Source organism: Oryx dammah, unplaced genomic scaffold, assembly GCF_014754425.2.
Source record: "Oryx dammah isolate SB20612 unplaced genomic scaffold, SCBI_Odam_1.1 HiC_scaffold_15, whole genome shotgun sequence".
Taxonomy (NCBI): Eukaryota; Metazoa; Chordata; class Mammalia; order Artiodactyla; family Bovidae; genus Oryx; species Oryx dammah.
The window spans coordinates 46,426,116-46,447,386 of NW_024070199.1; the positions used below are offsets into that span (position 1 = coordinate 46,426,116).

Below are 21,271 nucleotides of genomic sequence, written 5' to 3' on the forward strand. Positions count from 1 at the left end.
GCAGCCCCAAGCCCAGAAGGGAACACCCTGGACCCTCACGCAGGTCCGCCCCCAGCATCACACAGCTGCCAGAGGCAGGGCTGGAATGCACGGACCTGAGGGCTGAGGTGTTTCAACTTGGCCCCACAGCACCGGATGTAGCTGCGAATTGTCAGGGTTCATCCCGGCCATGAAGTGGATTCCAAGGGAGAGAGGGAGACGGGGGAGGCGTGGCCCAGCGCCCGGGGCCAGACGCTGCGCCCACCAAGCGGAGTGAGAGCTCTGGTCCGTCCACCTAGAAGGGAGGGTGTGAGCGGAGCATCAGAACTGGGCGCCACAGAACTCCAACCACAGATCCTAGGGCCTCCCCCTCGGCTTTGACACCGAAAATTAAATACTGATGCTTCACGCCCTCTTTCTGCCCGTTCTGGACCATTCTCATCAGCCCGGGACACGACGCGGGGGAGGAGGAGGACTCTGCTCTTCCCCAGGGTGGCCTCTGAACCACAGTATTCCCACCAGGATGTGGGATTTACGAAGCTTCTGACAGGACGTGCAATAATTCAAGAGCCAGGCATTATTTTCTAGAAGGGATTTAAGTGGGTATTAACACACAGCTTAAAAAGATGAGCACACCAAGCCAGGCGTCTGCCATCCAGGCTGCAGAGCTCCTGAGAGCTGGACCGATCGCGCTCATAGACAAGCAGCAGCCTCACATCTAACAGGAAGACGCAGTGCAGAATCCTTACAACAGACAAAGCTGGGGCTGGTTAAATAGGCGTTTGATTTTTTTAATGATACATATGAAAATAAAGGTCCTCCTGGCCTTTAGCAAGCTGCCCCAGGACGTGAATGACAACCAGCTCAGTCACAGCCCAACTTTCTCACAGGCTTTCACCAGAGATCCCCTGAACCTTCCCCTTTGGTTTAAACAACCGATGACGTCTCAGTCTCCTGATTAAAACCGTGAAGTGTAAACCACTGCACTTATGGACAGTGAGGCTGATTATCACCACCTCACAGAGAAACTAGAGGCAGGGGGGAGTCAGGGACCAGGGGGAGGGGGCTCTCCTTGGCCTTCCCAAGCAATTAAGGAAACCACAAAGAAAACCAGATTCCATGCTTCTGTCCCCACCAAGTGACCCAAACGCACACTACAAAGGACGAAACAGCGTGGCTCAGAGTAGAGATAAACATCTAAACCACATATTTCTCCAGGGCAAAGAGAATAAATGGATGGACGGATGGACAGACAGATGGATCGATGGCTGACTGGCTCGGCGGGTGGAGGGACAGACGGATGGATGGATGGATGGATGGATGGATGGATGGATGGATGGATGAATGGATGGACAACTGGAAGGAGAGATGGATGGGTGGATGGATGGATGGATGGGTGGACAGATGGATGGACAACTGGATGGAGAGATGGATGGGTGGACGGATGAATGGATGCATGGATGGACAAATGGACAGATGGATGGATAGATGGACGAGTGTATGGAGAGATGGATAAATGGATGGATAATAACAAAAAAGAGAAACCTTAAAAACAGAACTTCTAGTGGAAAACATCAGTTACAAATGACATGCCCAGCATGGCACCAGGTTATCTACAATTTCTTTTTTTTTACTCAAAAACACAATACCATATAGTGACCACTGACACACAGAAAAACAAGGGACAAGTGGGGTTTGTCACAATATTTGTCCCCGAGCAGAATGGCAACCCACTCCAGTGTTCTTGCCTGGAGAATCCCAGGGACAGGGGAGCCTAGTAGGCTGTCGTCTGTGGGGTCGCACAGAGTCGGACACGACTGAAGCGACCCAGCAGCAGCAGCAGCAGAATGGCAAGGAGGGTGAGAGAGACACTGGCTTTATCTGAAACATTCTAACCCTATCACTAAAAAATGACAAAATGTTAACCACTGTCAATCCTTCATAATAAATAATAAAAACTGGTACAGATGGTATTATTCTTTGTCTTTTCCTACATTTTCAGTTTTCTCTAAATTAAAAAAAGACACAACCATCTGGAACCTGAGGCGTTCCTCGGTCTCTTGAGGGCTTCCCTGGCTGGACAGGAGTTGGCCTTGGACCACGCTCCACGGCTGGAAACACCGTTCTCGAATGAAGGACGTGACCGCTGTTGTCTCCTTCTGCCCACTGAGTCCTCTTTGAGGACTTTTTTTAGGGCGGAACATGTACTCAAGTCAGGGTCACACACAACTAACTTTCTAATTAAGTCTAAAATCCCAAACGGATTTCCTTGTGGTCAGCAAACACGCAGGTAGGTAAGGAAAACCTGAAAATAAGATGGCAGCATGACAGGCGAAAGCACTTTCGGAGACAAGAGTGTTTCCATCTCTGTGTGGCCCGGGCTGTGAGCGACCCGTGAGGCCAGCGAATGGAGACGTTTAAGGCGTCTGTGGGATAAGTGTTGTTCTGGGGGGAAGACTTGTGGGGAGGGGCTTCTCTCCAACAGGAGAGGCAGACAACAGGAGCAAATAAATAGAAGCCTCCCTCCCAGGCCACACATCGCCCGATGCCACTGATACAGAACCTCTAGGACGGGCAAAGCCATCGAGACAGAAGGCAGACCAGTGGTTGCCAGGGACTGGGGGAGGGGCGGGGGACCCCTGGAGGAAGAGGCGGGAGACCCCTGGGGTGGGAGAGGGGGTGGGGGTCCCCGGGGGAGGGGGAAGGGATCCCTGGGGGAGGGGGCAGAGGATCCCCGGGGGAGGGTGCAGGGGACCCCTGTGGGAGGGGGCTGAGGATCCCTGGGGGAGGGGACGGGGGATCCCTGGGGCAGAGGGTGGCGAATCCCCACCAATGGGTATGGGGTTTCTTTTTGGGGTGATAAAAATAAGATTGACTGTGGTGGTGGGTACCCTCACCTCTAAATTAACTAAAATTCACTGAATTGTACACTTTTAATGGGAAAACAGTATGGTCCATGCACGGTATATGAATGACATCTCTATTTTTAAAAGAAAAGGAGTCTGTTTTTGTTCCTTTCCCGAGAAGGTGCAAAGATGCAGGCAGCACATTTAAAACCACGTTGCCACCAGTCACCCTCAAGGACCCTTTCTCTCCCAGCCAAGCACACGCTCCTGAAGAGTCACATCTGCTGTGATGACCCCGACTCTGTCATCAGGAACCTGCCTCCCCCACCCCCCGACCCCGGTCTCCACCTTCTCCTGCTGCCCCTGGTCCCAGATTCTTGCAGGGACCCCCTACCTGCCTCTGCTTCCTTCCGTCCTCCCCTGAGAGAAGCTGAGAGAAGAAGTCACACGCTCTGCACCAAACCTTCCCAAAGCCCTCGCTGTTCTTCAGGGGGAAGCACACCCTCCACCCCACCTCAGCCCCGAGCACCCACCCACCTGGCAGCCTTGACCTTCTCCGCTGCTCTGACACACCAAGCCCGTTCATTCCCACCTCAGGCATGCCTCTGCTGCAACCCTCTGCCCAGAAGGTTCTAGCCAAAGAGCTTTACAAGCTAATCTCTCATCACCTGGGGCTCAACTCAGATGTCACCCCTCGTGCAGTGCAGGCGAGGGCTGAGATGAATTCGTGATGTCCTAAACGTGGAGCTGGAGGGTCTGCAGGGGACGGGGCGCCGTGTACCCTTGATCTGACCCTAAAAACAGAAAGCCTCACAGAGGGAAGGGGGTTCTACAACAAACTGGCAACTGGATTCACATTTAAAAAATCACTTTCGGCAGGTGCAGAACGCTTCTGAGGAAAGAGGCATCTGCAGCCCCCCAGAGGGAAGATGGGGGAGACGGGGCTGCGGTGGGGAGACGGGGCTGCGGTGCGGAGACAGTGATGCGGGTTGAAAGGGATTCAGAAGGTCAAGCGCAGGGTCTGGCAGTGCACTGGCTGAGGGGCGATGGCAGGCCCTGGATAACTCCTGGGTTCTGGCTCAGACCAAGAATCAGAGAAGGTTCACAGCCCAAAGTGGGAACAGCCCAACTGACCGTCACCAGGGGGATGGAACGAGCCACATGATCGGTGAGTTACGACTTGCCGATAAAAAGAAAGAAAACACAGACAGATGCAACCATGTGGATGAGCCTCACGGCCATGCTGCTGGGTGAGAGCAGCCAGACGTGAAAGCCCACACACCACGTGACGTGCTCACATGGATCGTCCAGAAGAGGGGACTCGGTGTATGGAGACAGAACATGGTCAGCGATAGTCAGGGCTGGAAGGGGAACTGAGGACGAGCGGCAGAGAAACACCACAGGGGACGGGCAGAGTCCAGACCTGGATGGTGGCTGCACAGCTCAGCAGACGTACTGAAAACCGCTGGACGGTGCCCTTCAACGGCTGAACTTCGTGGCCTGTGATGACACCTCCATAAGCTTGGGTCTTTCCATGGTAACCACTTGGGGAGAGAGGGACCCTGCGGGCCAGGTTTGGAGGGTCAGACGGAAGGGGACAGCATGGCGGCATCTGGCCTGGACCATCTGAGTCAAGGGGCCTCTAAGCTTCCGACTGAGAACATGTCAAGGGAGAAGTGAAGTCTGTGCCCCGGACGGGAGGTCCAGCCGGAGACGTGACCATGGGCAGAGGGTGCTGGACAGACGTGGGTGGTAACAGGGCCTCCTGTGGGGTGGGGGGTGCCGGGGAGAGCCTCGCCGAGCCCAGCTGTCATGAGAGATGAGACTCCCCTGAGAAGGAATCCTGTCTGAACGAGACAAGCCCGGGCAGCAGGGAGCCCCGAGGGCTGGGCTGCAGCGGCCAGGCTCGGCCAGCAAGTCCCTTGGCCCGAGCCTCCCGCTCTCCACTGACCCAGTGCCTGGAAGTCCAGAGAATACAGCAGAAGGTCCATCCAACCCACCTCCTCCCACACTGGGAAAAATACATCCTAGGGAACCCAGGCCACATCTGGGAGAGGAACCAAGTCTGGAAGGAGACTCCAACACCCGGGGAGCCCAGAGTGATGAACGGGACAGCTGCCTGGCCATGCGCTCTGATGGAGCATCTCAAGGCAACCAGCCACTCCTGCACAGGCCCTTCCAGAACCTTCTGTCATGATGCATGCCCACCTCCTGGTCTTTGCAGAGCCAGAGGCCAGCCATAGGGGCTGGATTCTCAGCTACCGCAGGAGGAGATGGACTCAAAACTGCCAGGACAGGATAAAGTCCTCCCCTTACTAAACAACACAGGAAGCCTCAGATGTGAAAATCAAACATGATGGTTGTCTGCAGCAACAGGATAAAGGAGGGATTAAAGACCCGACGGAGGAGGAGGCGAAGCCTCTGCAGGCTTGGAGTTCTGTTTGGAGCCTCAGTGGTGAGTAGGAGGGCTGAGGTCCTTGGATTGAGCCCATTTGATGCCTGACTGGAGGCGAGTGATGGATCCGGAAGTGCGGCTGTCAGCTGATGGGCGTGGCTGGGTGGTGGAAGCAGGTGGGCGGGGATGCGGATGCTATGGGATACTGCTCTTGGGGAGAAATCTGAGTGCGAGACAAACGGGTGAAAGGAGATGAATGGTGGCCTAGGGGTGAGGAGAGCAGCTGAGATGCGTTTTCCAAATTACATAAACTTGAAGATGTAGCTATCTAACAGACAGAAACACTGATTAAAGCACAAAGGCCTTTTCCCAAAGCCTCTGCCAGGCAGACCAGGCCCAGGGACCCCTGTTAACTCGCCCAGGCGGGTCGCGGGGACCGACACAAAGGCTGGCTGGCAGCTCCCTGCAGCTACTCGGTGCCAACTCTTGGGTGGAGGTGGGCGAGGGGGCTGAGGCCACATACACCCAGGGGAGCCCAGAGAGCACATCCCTGTCCCCTCTGCATTCTTCTGCACCGTCCACGTGACATGACACTCAGGGGGGCTGGACAGGACTGTGAGGGCCCCGGTGCCAGCACTGGTCCCACGCCTGTTTGCTGTGCCCAAAACAGAACACAAGAGCTATAGTTTCTCTTGATGTTGGCGCATGCCTCCTGCTTAAAAGGCCAGGTTAATGGATGCGTGCCAACCCTCAACCCCACAGTGAGCTCCCTGTCCATCTGGGATGCTCCAGCACACAGCAGGAATGCCCGCCCGCCACCCCCCGGGAGCCCACTCGACGGCACCCTGAGTGGCCTGAGCACCCCCCACACCCAGGATTCTGATCACCAGAGTGTGCAGCAACCTGAGGGGGTGTTCCTGGAAGACCAGCACTCTCCACCCTAAGCTCAACACTCCAGTCCCACTGAGATGCAGAAAGAAGGGTCACTCGGGCCAAGAAGCATGTCCAGACCCCACCTGGGGAGGGACCCCAGCTGGGGAGACACCCACCTGGGTAGAGACCCCACCTGGGGAAGGACCCCAGCTGGGGAGAGACCCACCCAGGTAGAAACCCCACCTGGGTAGAGACACCCACCCAGGGAGGAACCCCCACGTGGGTAGAGACCCCACCTGGGGAGGGACCCCAGCTGGGGAGACAGCCACTAGGGTAGAAACCCCACCTGGGTAGAGACCCCACCTGGGGAGGGACCCCAGCTGGGGAGAGACCCACCCGGGTAGAAATCCCACCCGGATAGAGACCCCACCTGGGGAGGGACCCCACCTAGTGCAGAAGCGGTGGCACCACCACGTGAGCTCCTGAGAAGCTGCGGGCGGGCGCTGGGCTGAGGAACCTGCTCGGCAGCATTGAGAGCCCTCTGGGCAGGATTCCAGGGCTCACCGAGGCAAGGGCCTTCTCCTGGGAACAAAGGCCGCTCTGTCCCCAGTGCTCACACCTGTGGGATTTCTAGTCTCAGGCTCCAGGGCCTTTGTCTGTCTCAGGACAAAGCAAAGAGAAGAGAGGTGGTCTTCAGAAGTTTCTGGAAACTGTTATGCCCCTGGGAGTGGAGTCCAGACCCTGAAAGGATCTTCCTTTGGGGAAGACTCTTCCTTTTGCAGAGCAGCTGTGTTTCCACCAGTAACTCCCGACGGTCTGGCAGTTTAGTCGCTCAGTCGAGTCTGACTCTTCGTGAGCCCATGGACTGAAGCCCGCCAGGCTCCTCTGTCCATATGGACTCTAGCCCACCAGGCTCCTCTGTCCATGGGATTCTCCAGGCAAGAACACTGGAGTGGGCTGCCATGCCCTCCTCTAGGGGATCTTCCCGACTCAGGGATCGAACCTGAGTCTCTTGTGTCCCCCACATTGGCAGGCAGATGCCTATGGGTCCCCAAAGCCCATGGCCTGAGGGACAGAACACCTGGTGGCCCCATCAGCAGGCCTGGGACAGCCTGGCCTGACATCCTCCACGCGCGCCTGGCTGCCCTCAGAACCTCTCAGCAGCCAGGCTAGCAGACAGCCCTCCCCACTGCAAGGAAAAGGGCCTCCCTGGGTGGATGGTGCTGACGGATGGGCTTTGACCAAGGAAAGCCATGGAGGATACAGACAAGTCCAGTCCACTTGGCTCGCTGCACACCTGCCAGGGGACCCCAGGCTTGCAGACCTTGAGTACCAGCCCCAGGAACACGGGCAGCCCACCTCGGGCAAATGGCAGAGAAGGGGTACGTGACCCTAGCGGCTCTGTCCTCACCCCGCCCTCGGCCTTCCCATCCAGTCTCAGGTCTGGAGTCTGAAGTCTGAGGGGAGTGCTTCCCCAGTCTCTGAATCCTCCAGCATCGATAGACAGTAACAGGATCTAGGGGCTCAGAGGGTTAAACCTGCAGCGTGAGGATCCATCCAAGCTGCGGGGTCAGGGTCACCAGGTCCCCACTCCAGCGCCCCGCAGGAATGAGTAGGGCTGCACCCAGGGGCCGAGAAGGGGTGAAGTCAGTCTGACCCAGTGACCCCAAACAATGAAAGCATCCAAAGTCAAAAACAGGCATGACCTACGGCCAGAAACATCCCCCTTGGATGCTCCAGGGAAACCAAACCCTCTGAGGGGAGAATCCCCTAATATTCCCTGGCAGGGACAAAAATCCAGGTATTTTGTGAGTTGCTTTTTTTGGGGGTGGGCCACGTCCTGTGGCTTGTGGGATCTTAGCTCCCTGATCAGGGATCAAATCCTCCCCCTGCATTGGAAGTGTAGATTTTCAGCCACTGGATTGCCAGGAAGTATCTAAAATCCAGACATTATGCACTGCTATACTCAAATCTGGACAGATGTGAACTCAAGGTCCTTCTCTCTTCCTTCCTCTGACTGAGCCAGGGTTGGGGGGCAAAGGCTGACTACCCCGCAGAGACCCCTCCTGGCAGGGCTTCTGAGTGGGAGTGTCGGGGGTGTCCCTCCATAAGAAGGGGACAGCTCCCTGCACCAGGAAACCTCAGAAAAGAGAGCCTGGACCTTCTAAAAAGACTCAACACTCCCTGCCCCCTGGGCCTGAGTCTAAAAGGGCCAACAGACGGACCCCCAAGTCTGACTCACTCTCGAGACCAGAACAAACAGACAAACCACAGAGACAGGTCAGGAGAAACAGTGCAGAAATAAGGAAGACGTCGCAGGAAAAGGAACAGAGAAAAGGAAGAAGGAGAGCATGTAAAAGTCAGACAACAGCGGCTCAGCTGCTCTGGATGAAAACACACCCGAGCAGAAGAGAGAGCTCAGTACTTTGTGCCAGGGGAAACATAATAAGCCGTGAAACCTACTCTACAAACAACAACTCGAAAGAATAATTTCCAAAAAGAGCAAGCGCAGGGCTACAAAAACAAACAGGCAAAGCAACGCGACCGTGGTCAATCAGAAGTCAGAACGGGTGCACCAGAAACTGCTGTACAGAAAGGGCAAACAGGGAAAATGACAGGTGATCGAAGCAACGAGAGAAAAGACGACAGGACACGGGGAGGAAACGCCGATATTAAAAGCGCCTGTATTCCCACGATGGAGAACAGTATGGAGGTGCCTGAAGAAGCTAAACACAGAGCTACCCTGTGACCCAGCAAGCCCACTGCTGGGCACGCATCTGGAGAAAGTCATAATTCAAAACGACACACGCATCTCAGTGCACACTACAGCACCATGTACAACAGCCAGGACCTGGAAATGACCTAAATGCCCATCGACAGATATATGCATAAAGAAGCCGTGGCACGTACAACGGAATATTACTCAGCCACAAAAAGGATGAAATAACGCCATTTGCAGCAACGTGGATAGAGCTAGAGATGATCATTCTAAGTGAGTAAGTCAGACGAACACCATTCGATACCATTTATGTGTGGCATCTAAAAAAAGATACAAATGAACTCATACACAAAACAGAAATAAATTCATAGAAAATAAACTTACGGTTACCAAGGGGAAAGATGGGAGAGGGATAAATTAAGAGTTTGGGACTAACATATACACACATATAAAATAACCAACAAGGACCTCCAGTATAGCACAGGGAGCTATACTCAATTTTGTAATAACCTTTAAGGGCAAAGAATCTGAAAGAGAATAGATGTTTATACATATTGATACATGTATGTGTATAACTGAATCACTTTGCTATACACCTGAAATTAACACAACATTATAAATCAACTGTATTTCAATAAAAAGGGGAAACTGTGTCATTGAAACAGAGAGGAGCTCCCAGAGAGAGAAAGGGAGAAAAGGAAACATCTGGGAAACAGACTTCTTCAGGAAAAAGAGAATGGCCAGCACCAAACACTTCCTGGTCTCAGTCAACTCAGTCGTGTCCAACTCTTTGTGACCCCAGGGACGGTAGCCCGCCAGGCTCCTCTGTCCATGGAATTCTCCAGGCGAGAATACTGGAGTGGGTTGCCATGCCCTCCTCCAGAGGATCTTCCCCACCCAGGGATCCAACCCAGGTCTCCGCAATGCAGACAGATGCTTCACCATCTGGGCCACCTGGGTTAGTGGGCCACCTGGGTTAGTAACTGAAGTCAGTCCAGTAAAGAAAAAAAAAAAATCAAGTCCTGGACAAGATACGTCTAGCACAAGTTCAGGGCAAGCAGAATATCAAACAACATCCCTGTAGGTCTGGGGCGATGTGGGGCAGGGTTTCACAGGAAAACCGCATACAAGCCGACATGTTCACGTACACAGTTCTTACTCTTTGCGGATTATGTGTTTGGGGATTTGGCTACTTGCTAACATTTGCTGGTAACCCCAGATCAGTACAAGCAGCACCGCTGTGGCCACTCGCACACCCAGCAGCCGCGCCGGTCCCCAGCCGGGTCTGAGCAGAGGCCCAGCTAGCTCCCTTCCGGGTCCGCTGTGATCTCATAAACAAGTGTTTACCCGGGTCTATTCAGGGCCCTGTTTTGCACTTCGGTGCTTTTTGTTGGCGGTCCTGAGATTTAAAATGGCCCCCAGGCACAGAGCTGAAGGGGGGTCTCGTGTCCATGGACAAGAAGGCGGTGATGAGCCTCAGGGAGAAATCACGAGTCAGGTGAGCGCCTCCAGGTGTGAGTCAGAGGCTGCTGGCCCTGAGCCTGGCGCTAATCCTGAGGCAACTGCGTGAATCAAGTAATACTCTTGACACAAAAACCCACAGGCAACGAGGCTGTGCACTGGTCCACGGATGAGGATGCAGCCAGAGGCACTTGGGACCCTCACCCACGGCATCCCCCGCGGGCGATGGACTTCAAAGAGCATCACGACCGCCAGCAGTGAGACCAGCAGGCCGGTCACAGGGGAAGCACTGCCCCCAAGACCTCCTCCTGAGAAAACCCTGGACGGTCAGCTCCAACCACGTAAGAGGTACGATGGAATGCAGAGCAGTGGCAAGAGAAGGCCTCTGTGCGCCGGCAATGAGCAATGATAGTGGGAGAGAGATTGAGACCCCAGGGCTGAGAAGGCTGCGGCAGGCAGGCGTCACGCGGGGTGGACGGTGAGCCGGGCAGAGCGCTCCACACCAGCAAGAATCGGTGGGTGGGGAGGAGAGGCCTCACGTGTACACATGTGTGTGTGTGAGTGTGTGTGTGTGGGTGCACGTGCAAAACAGCTGCTTGTTCTCCACACACTGACCTTTTCCTTCCCAGTCGCAGACTCAACTACGTTCCGAAGCCTCCTCTGCGGCCAGGTACATGGGTCAAATGCATGGGCCAGATGCGTAAGCATGTGGTCAGCTGCAGGTCAAGTGCATGGGTCAAGAGCTCAGGTGTGTGCAGTCAGAAGCAGCCTCCAGAGGACACAAGGGCAGGTGGGAGGAGAGATGTCCAGGAGTTTCCTCTTTCCCTCCCTCTGAGAGACCCAAGGACTCCAGAGTCCAGGGAGCCTGAGTCCCTGAATGGCTGCGTGGATGAAAACCACCCCCTCCTCATCCCTGCCAATCCCCAGGGGACTGAAAAATACAATATCTATGTGTCAGGATGCCTGAGGCTTGGAGGGCTGTTTATTACAGCAATTAGTTTAATCCACCCCCAATATACAGGGAGAGAACACTAAGTTCCTTACAGCCAAAAAAAAAAAACCAGGAGGAAAAAAACTTTAATCAAAACTGAAAACCAATAAAGAGATCAGCCTCCCAGTGTTTTCGTAAACATTTCTTTTAACTTGATAGATTCATTTGGAAACAGTCTCTCTTGTGGCAAATAATAATAATAATAATAAAGTTCAGCTTTTTCTTCATTGACTTTTTCTCCCTTTACTTTCAAATTAAGTCACCTTAATGAGGCTGATTTATCAACAGCATATGTACTTTGAGTCTGTGCTTACCCAGGCCACCCACTACCTGCAACCCTTTGGAGAGACACGTCTGAAATGTTCATGAAACCTCAGCGACAACTACTCCTGGAGCTGGCGTCTGTGCTTTTCCATATGACCTGCTGCTGCTTCTGCTAAGTCGCTCCAGTCGGGTCCGACTCTGTGGGACCCCATAGACTGCAGCCCACCAGGCTCCGCCGTCCCTGGGATTCTCCAGGCAAGAACACTGGAGTGGGTTGTCATTTCCTTCTCCAATGCATATGACCTGAAGCTTTTATAATAATCACGTAACTTTCATAAGAGATGTCAGATGACACGGAAGGAAGAATGAACGCTGGGCCTGCCCTTCTGCCAGGTTGGTTCTCTCCCTGGAAAGTGGGGTTGTGAGAGCTCACCCTGAGATGACCCCAGGGCACAGCACTCTCGGCCCAGGTAGGGCCCCTCCCCAGGAGCTGGGTTTCCCGGGAGACCTGAGGTGCAAGAGACTGGCCTTGGGTGGGAGCCCAAGGGCCGCACCGGCGCCAATTGGCCAGGAGGTAGCGCCGCGGGCCTCCCCAGTCCCTCTGACCCCAGCCAGGCCCCTTCCCAGCAGGGCCTTCAAGCTCACAGGCTGGAGCCTCCCAGAGGCCGTCTACACCCGCCCCAGCCCAGTCTACACCCGCCCCAGCCCCGCCTCTCCCCCCTCCTCTCTAAACTCTAACATGAGGGGTCCTCTTAGGCCCCACGGAGACCTAAGGAGCAGAGACGACCGAGAAAGGAGATGCTCCGGAGGAAAGCCCACCCAGCACAGGCTGAGACCCCAGTCAGCTGATCCCAAGAGACGAGAAGCCCCACTGGGAGGCGCCCACTCGGCCCGACTGTGGGTCTGTGCGCCACCTGCCAGCCTCCAGAAAGCCCCTCCTGGGGTCACCGAACCTTTCCAGCACCCCCGCGGGCCCGGACATTACATCCTTAGCCAGACCCTGGGCGTGACTCTGCAGGGGGCTCCGGTCCAGCCCCGCCCAGCCCAAGGGTTCCCCCAACCCTGCCTGGTGCAGCCCCCCACCCCCGCCAGGCTCTACCCACCCAGCTTCAGCATGCGTCCTGTCCACCCCAGAGGTAGCCCCCCCTGCATTCTCCAAGGCCCCCGAAACAGCACCACGGCCAGGGAGACCCCTCTCCTGCACCCACTGCGGCCACCGGGACCTCATGCAAATTCACCATAGGAGGAATGTCTCCCTCGTGTGCATAAGGCAGCATGGGGCTCAAGGGACGACTCAGGGGCTGCTGGCGGGCAGGGCAGGGAAGGGCACGCTGGGCAGAGCTTGCAGACTCCAGGAAGTGGGAGCCCCAGTGCCAGGGGAGGCAGCAGGGCCTACCCGGGGCGGGCAGCCCGTTTACTAAGGCACCCACTGTGCTCACTGCCTCTACAAGGCTGGTCTCTGTGCTCAGAGGCTTGGCCTCCATCCCTGCACATAGTAGGTGCAGTGAGCAGGGAGGAGGGAGAGGGAGGAGGGCCCAGCAGGAGGGGGTGGGCGGGGCACTAGTTGGGAGGGGCAGGAGCAGCAGGGCCCCGGAACTGCCGGGGCAGGGGGTGAGCAGAGGCCCCTGGAGCCCAGGTCACGCCTGCCGTGGGCCGGAAGGCGGGCGGCAGGCGGGCGGGCTCACCGTCTGCTGCAGGTCCTCGATGACAATGCGCAGCACCAGTGTGTGGGCCTGGCCCTCCTCGGCCCTGGCGCCGCCCGGCTTCTGGGCCGTGGCCCGGATGGTGTCGTAGATGGTCTCCCCCTTGGAACTGTCCGAGTTCGACTCCTCCGAGGAGTCTGAGTAGCTCTGGGCCATCTCGTCCTCGCTGGACGTGGGGCTGCGTGGCATGGCTGCACGTGTCTGCACGGAGAGGGGAGGAGGGAGACAGACATGAGAGGAGGCTGGAGGAGGAAGCCGGGGGTGTGGCGGAGGCTGGTGTCCGGGGGAGAGATCGCAGGCTGGGCGACCTGCGTGGGTAACACACACACCCCCACACACATCCCCACCCCCTCCCGGGGCTGGAGCCAGGCAGGACCTGTGGGGGCCCCGAGAGCCCTGCCCCGGTGCTTGGAAACCCCGCATTTAAAAGGAGCTCGAACTCGCTGCGGCCACGGCCACAGCTTATGGGGACGGACCAAAGGGGCAGTGGGGCGGTCTGAAACGTTCGGGAGTAAGAGGAACAGCTCGCTTTGTTTTTCTTGGAGGAAGAGCAGCAGGCAGAGAGATGCGGGCTTTGGGTCCGAAGGGTACCAAGCTCCTGCTATAATAACCCCCTCTGCTTCAAACACGGCAATGATAGGTACTGTGTAAAAATAGACCCAGCACGCAGGGCCAGGCTCAGAAATGAGATAATCTCCAGGCCCAGGAGCACAGCGAAACCCAACGGCTGATGGGGGCAGGCTGATGGGGGAGGGCCGGGGGTCTCTAAGAGCCCGCGGAGGCTGGGAGGGCAGCTTCCTCACCATCAAGTGCAATAAAAGCCCCCCGGCAAGGACTCAGGTGAGGGGGCCAACTGCCACCTCGTTCCACAGGCATTAGCAGCACAGAACTGGGGGGCAGGCTGCCCACGAGATACCCCCCAGTCTGTGGGCAGCGGTCAGAAAGGTCAGGCTAAAACCTGCCCATGGGACACACCCAGCTCTGTGGGCCCGGCTCAGAAAGGTCAGGCTAAAACCTGAGATGACCAGGGGTCCTGGGCTGGGGGGTGCATGCCAAACCAGCAATTGCACTTCTATGTGAACTCTGTAAAAGGCAATCAAAGGTCAAGTTCACGTGAACAAGAAAGATGTCCCAGGAGGTTCCCTGCAAAACCGGGTGTCCTGGCTATGCCCTCCCACGCCACCCTAGTCATCCAGGCTCTGCCTGACCAAGGTGTGGCCTCTTCTTCCCACAGACAGCACAGCTGAGGGCAGCGTGGACCCCAATGACCCACGCAGGGCCCCAAACGGAGCCCTGAGAAAGGGCCTTTCAGACACGGCGTCCTTGTTCACAAAGGCCGGGAAGACGCAAGCCCGTTGAGCCTGAAGCGCGCACGATGTGATTAACGGGGCAGAGGCACCCAGGAACGCCCAAGTGGGGGGCGAGGGGGCAGAAAGCGGGTCACAGGACCTGTGACATCACTCGTAACCCTGGTCTCCTTGAAACATTCCAGGTGAGGAGAGAAAGCCAGACGTGGGACACAGATGCTCGCGATGCTATTGTCTGTGTGTCTCTTTGTGCTGGAATATTTCACGGTAGAGGAGGGGGGAGAAAAGCCAGAAGAAGGGAGGGGAGGAAGATGGTCACCTGGCCGACTGCCCCAGGGGCTGGGGTGCGTGGCCCCCAGAAGCCATTCATTTTGGGCTGACAAGCCTCAGAAAAGTCCCAGGCAGGACACAGCTCAGCCAGTGCCAACTCAGCGTTCAGTCTGAGAAGGCTGACGCCCACCATTTACCTCCAGAGTTCACTTAAGGTCAGCAGACACCTATGGAAGTGCTTCTCTGCTGGGCCACCAGGTCCCAGGACATTCCCAGCCACTGATTAGACACACAAAGCCCAGCAAAGTGCAGACACCACCCCAGAAAATGCACCCCCACCACACACACACCCAGGGAAAGGCAAGACCACAACTGGGTCGGGGGCTCCCCTACCGCCAAGAGCACCTGGGCCGTCCTCGGACATGGGGTCTAAAAACGCTATGTCCAACCTGCAGAGGGGCTGGATGAGTCCTAACCCAGAGGCTTCACACGAAAACCCCGATATCTGGCTCATCCTGACCACCAGGAAAGTCTGGCCTGGTTGAGGTCGGCCATGTAGCACCCGGGCCTAGAGGAAGCTGCAGCCATTCCCTGGTCAGCCTGCCCTCCTCCCCAGGTCCTCCCAGAACCAAGCGACTCCACACGGTCAGACCTCCTGTGAGCTCTCTTCCTGGCCCGCGGGCCTCAAGTCTGAGCAGCTGCGAAATGATCTGCCCAACCGCCCCCCGCCCCCTGGCCTCCTCGTTCTTCTGCCTTCACACCTCCCGTGAGGGGTCTCTGGTCAAACACCTCAGACAACACATTACCCATATCATCCAGGAAGGGTTTCGTTTCTTAAAGTAAAATTACCAAGTGAAAATAGTTGCTCGGTCACGTCCGACTCTGCGACTCCATGGACTGTAGCCCACAGGCTCCTCTGTCCGTGGATTCTCCAGGCAAGAACACTGGAGTGGGTTGCCATTCCCTTCTCCAGAGGATCTTTCTGACCCAGGGTCAAACCCGGGTCTTCCTGCATTGGAGGCAGATGCCTTAGCATCTAACATTTCCAAAGTACATCCCATCCTCCACTAAAACTTCAGAGCACCAGGGGGCTCCTGAATTCACTGACAAACACCTCTGTCATCTGAGCTTCATATTTTTCCAACCGTACAAGAGCACAGACTGGTGGGGGGGGCGGTCTGAGGCCGAGGACAGGGTCTGGCCACCCCAGGTCCTACCTTAGGAAGGTCCCAGCCAGCCTGGCTGTAACTTCCACCAACACGTTCATTCCTGCCTTCGCCCATTCACCATTTATACAGGAAAAAAATAAGTGCCTGGCGTAATTATATGCCACATATATACTATATAATATAGAACACAGTTACAATTATAATTGTAATGTGGAAACAGTTGCATGTTATTATAATATATTGTGATAATTATATACACACAATTATCATAACATAATATAAATATAAATTATGTATTACATCGTTGTGTGTGTCGTTTTAGTTGCTCAGTTGTGTCTGACTCTTTGTGACCTCATGGACGGTAGCCCACCAGGCTCCTCTGTCCATGGGATTTCCCAGGCAAGAATACTTGCCACTTTCTTCTCCAGGGATCTTCCCAACCCAAGGATCGAACCTGGGTCTCCCGTGTTGGAGGCAGATTCTTTACCGTCTGAGCCACCAGGGGAAATAGCATTATATAGTTGCATATATGTATATAAAATCATTTCCAACAAGGTTTCCAGGTTTTAATATCCTCTAGAACAGGCCAACTCCCTGGTGGTCCGGTGGTTAGCACTCTGCACTTTCACTGCCGTGGGTTAGAGAGTCGGACCATAAAGAAGGCTGAGCACCCAAGAAGCGATGCTTTCGAACTGTGGTGCTAGAAAAGACTCTTGAGAGTCCCTTGGACAGCAAGGAGATCAAACCGGTCAATCCTAAAGGAAATCAATGCTGAATATTCATTGGAAGGACTGATGCTGATGCTGAAGCTCCAATCCTTTGGCCCCCTGATGCGAAAAGCCGACTCATTGGAAAAGACCCTGATGCTAGGAAAGACTGAGGGCAGAAGCAGAAGCGGGCAGCAGAGGATGAGATGGTTGGACGGCATCACTGAGTCAATGGACAGGAACCTGGCCAACTCCAAGAGATGGTGAGGGACAGGGAAGCCTGGTGTGCTGCAGTCCACGGGGACATGAAGAGTCGGACACGACTTGTTGACTGAACCACAACCCTCTCGAGCAGTGTCTCTTCATCCCGGCTGCACAAGGAAGCTACCTGGGATCTTGTTCTAAAAAACAGGGGTGCCAGGAGGTCTGATTCAGTTGGTCTAGGTGAGGCCCCCAATATCGACATTATCTTAATTTTTTTATATCTATCTGCCTGCACCAGGTCCTAGTTGCTGCATTTGAGACCTAGTTCTCTGACCCAGGATGGAAGCTTGGTCCATCTGTATGGGGAGCGCATCACATTAGCCCCTGGACCACCAGGGAAATCCCCCTGATGGGCGTGATCTTTAGATGCCCCGAGACTCTGATGCCGGGAGAGACTGAAGCAAAAGGAGGGGCGGTAGACGATGAGATGGTCAGACAGCATCACCGACTCAACGGATACCAATTTGAGCAAACTCTGGGGGAAGGAAATGGCAACCCATCCCAGTGTCCTTGCCTGGAGAATTCCACGGACAGAGGAGCCTGGCAGGCTGCAGTCCATGGGGGTCGCAAAGAGCAAGACACGACCGAGCAACTAACCAACAGCTGCTGTCTCACGGGGCGTGGGAACAGCCCGCAGGTCCAGGTCCAGAGGTGGTTCTGAGACAGGTCAGATGGCAGACTGGGAACGTGCAAACGCTGGCCACAGTCTCCAGGTGACTCTGCAGCCGCGGCCCCCAGGCCGGTGACCCGTTGTGGACATGCAGTCTGAACAGTAAAGTGCACCTAACCGCCAGGGTCTTCCTTCCAGAAAACCAAAGGTGGGGGTGGGGTGGTTTAAGGATGTCCGTGTCACACAGAACTGACAACCGAGGGGAAGGCGCCCTGTGTCCCCCAGACCCCTGCCACCCGCAGTCCTCACCTGGCCACAAGGAGCCACCGTTGCTACCACATCAGCTTAGGGGTGATGGTCACACATGGACGCATCTGCCATCGAAACCCACTGGATGGGTCTGAGGGGAAACGGCAGACCGCGCCCACTTCTTCCCAGGACGTCCTGGGAGCTCAGGCCAAAAGCCCCAGCAGGCTGGTCCTGACCTTAAAAAGGAGCTTGCGTAACTCGATCAGCTGATCCATGGGAAAAGCAAACACCTGGGGAAACACTTAATTATTAACTGCGGTTGGGGCCACGGGTGACACAGAGGGCACCCGGGGACTCTCGCATTTTGGATAAACAACGGATACGTTTTATCCTAAGTACTTCCTAAATACTGGGCAGGACATGGGGTGCAAGGCGCTCAGTCGTGTCCGACTCTTTGTAAACCACTGGACTGTAGCCCGCCAGGCTCCTCTGTCCATGGGAGTTTTCAGCCAAGTATACTGGAGTGGGTTGCCATTTCCTTCTCCGGGGGATCTTCCTGACCCAGGATAGAACCCACGTCTCCTTTGTCTGCTGCACTGCAGGCGAATTTTTTACGTGCTGAGCCATCAGGGTACTCACACTACAACACAGACAATCTGAAATTCACACAGAAGTGGGTGTCCTGCATCTCCTGGGGTAATGCCATGATGGGTGGAAGGGCTTCTCCAACCTGTGGGGGGGGGGGGGGGGCGGGGCAGGGTGGAGAATGCTCCGGGATAGGAAACTAAGGACAAAAACTCAGTCTGGAAACCGCTTCCCCAGGAAAAGTCAGTGGCAGGACCCAGAAGGGAAGGTTACTCACCACCCGTGGGCAGACATGTCTAGTGTAACTGACCTCTCGGGGAAAATACCAAGCTATACAAACACAAGTCAATAAAGTTCAACATTTCTCAGAAGGTGTTTGCTTCACTGGCCCTGCTGGGCACCTATTAATAAGCACAAAAGAAAGTAACAGTGGGAAAAGCAATTTTAACAAAAACTCCACATTTTGCTGCCGAAATGTTCCAAGAAAGCACACAATTGTTCCAAGAAAACATAAAATCTCAAACTGTCTCCTGAGTCTCCTAACACCTGTGAGGAACAGGCAGCTAAGTTTTCCTCCTGGTTCCCTCCTCAGACATAGAGAAAATATGAAAGCTGACCTGGGACAGAAGACACACAGTAAAAACAGAATGACTTTACCAAGGTCAAAGCTGCAAGAATCAGATATGTGAAAGTAACCTACGAAAAGGCAGAGGTGCCATCAGCTCTGGTTTATTTTATATGTGTGTGTATACATATATGGGGGCTTCCCTGCCAACTCAGATGGTAAAGAATCTGCCTGATATGCAAAAAACCCAGGTTCAATCCCTGGCTTGGGAAGATCCCCTGGAGAAGGGAATGGCTACCCACTCCAGTAATCTTGCCTGGAGAACCCCATGGACAGAAGAGCCTGGTGGGCCACAGTTAATAGATACACACACACACACACACACACACATGGGTTTTTTTGGCAAAAAAAAAAATGTTTTTATTCAAGTGGAATCTCAGACAGACACCTGATATATTTAACATACTGGAAGCAAGGTTTTATGACTATTCATTTACTCTGTACATCCAAATATACTAAACCGGCTGGTCCTCAAAGCAGTGGGACCCTGCTCGCCCAGGGGCTGCTCTGGAGTTTTGTGCAGACATGAGAACTCAGGTCAAGATCATGGCCAAGGACCGGCAACAGCCTCCACCAGAACCGGTAGGTCAGAACTAGACTCGGGAGGGGCCCAGGTTCTGCCACACCCTTGGAAAGTCACTAACAGATGAGGGTGAGTGAACACAGGCTGACAGTGAGTGGGGGTGCAGGGCAGGGGGGTTTGGGCAGCAGTGGGCCAGATGGAGGTCGAAGGCACCTGGAAAGGTGAGAGAAAAGCACGCCTGTGTCTCGGTGCTCATTTACATCTGCGGCGCTTTTCCCTTTGGGCTTCCCAGGTTGCTCAGTGGTAAAGAGGCCACCTGCCGACGCAGGAGACACAGGAGAGGCAAGTTCAGTCCCTGTGTCGGGAAGATTCCCCCGGGGAAGGAAACGGCAGCCCACTCCAGTGCTCTTGCCTGGGAGATCCCACCGGCAGAGGAGCCCGGCGGGCTACAGTCCATGGGGACGCACAGAGTCAGACATGACTGAGGACACACACACACACACACACACTCGCTTTCCCTTGCGCTGAGGAGGGATGGGGAGGCACTCAGCACTGGGGGGTGGGGGCTGCCCTAGAAGCTTCTGCTGCACCAGCCCCCCAGTAACTGCGTCGGCATCTAGGAGGCATGGTCTAGGGATCAGACCACACCCCCGAGGATGGGGAGACACCAGGATTCAGGTCACACGCCACCTCTTCTGAGGACCCCTGCCGGAAGTCGCTCCCCCAACTGCTCCTAGCAGAGGGACCGCAGCTGCAGCCCAGCTGGCACCACGCCGCAGCCACCCCACCTGTGAGGGCAGCGTTCTCTACCACACCGCAGGCCAGGGGGAGGTGTGACTGCAGACCCCACCCAGCAGCGTGGCATCAGCCCGTCCTCCCACCACCAACTTCACATGTTGGGGTCCTGACCCCCAGCACCCTAGAAGGCAGCTGTGTTTGGAGTTGGGGACTTTCAGGAGGTGAGCATGGTGAAATGAGGTCACTAGGGTGGGCCCTGTCTGACATGACTCTTTGCGCTGTTCTCGGGGGTTCTCACGGCAAGAACACTGCAGAGGTTTGCCATTCCCTCCCCCAGCGAATGCTGGGAAAGATGGAAGGCAAAAGGAGAAGGGGGCGGCAGAGGATGCGATGGTCAGATGGCATCACCAACTCAACGGACATGAACTTGAGCAAACTCCAGGAGATAGTGGAGGACAGGGAAGCCTGGTGTGCTGCAGTCCAGGGGTCACAAAGAGTCAGACACAACTCAGTGACTCAACAACAACAATGAACAGTCCAATGTGACTGGTGTCCTTATCAGACGAGGAAGTCAGGGGACACACACACACACACAGACACACAGACACAGACACACAGACAGACAGACAGACACACACACACACACAGACACACACAGACACAGACACACACACAGACACACACAGACACAGACACACACACAGACACACACACACAGACAGACACACACAGACACACACAGACACACACACACAGACAGACAGACACACACAGACACACACACACACAGACACACATACACAGACACACAGACAGACACACACACACACAGACACACACAGACACAGACACACACACACAGACACACACACACAGACACAGACACACACACACACAGACACATACACACACAGACACAGACACACAGACACACAGACACACACAGAGACAGACACACAGACACACACACACAGACACACACAGACACACACA

The 21,271-nt window shown here is 55.2% G+C and overlaps 1 protein-coding gene and 1 long non-coding RNA gene across 2 annotated transcripts in view; one reads left to right on the top strand and one right to left on the bottom strand.

Moving 5' to 3' along the window:
* The window catches only part of SHANK2 (SH3 and multiple ankyrin repeat domains 2), a 527,407-nt gene that overhangs the window by 458,122 nt on the left and 48,014 nt on the right, over positions 1-21,271 (bottom strand). The window contains exon 2 of the mRNA XM_040255275.1: positions 13,214-13,432. Within this exon, the coding sequence (XP_040111209.1) occupies positions 13,214-13,420 (207 nt within the window). The 5' untranslated portion in view covers positions 13,421-13,432. The remainder of the gene's footprint in view (positions 1-13,213; positions 13,433-21,271) is intronic.
* The window catches only part of LOC120874154, a 27,787-nt gene continuing 15,529 nt past the window's right edge, over positions 9,014-21,271 (top strand). The window contains exon 1 of the long non-coding RNA XR_005723597.1: positions 9,014-9,093. This is a non-coding gene — a long non-coding RNA (uncharacterized LOC120874154). The remainder of the gene's footprint in view (positions 9,094-21,271) is intronic.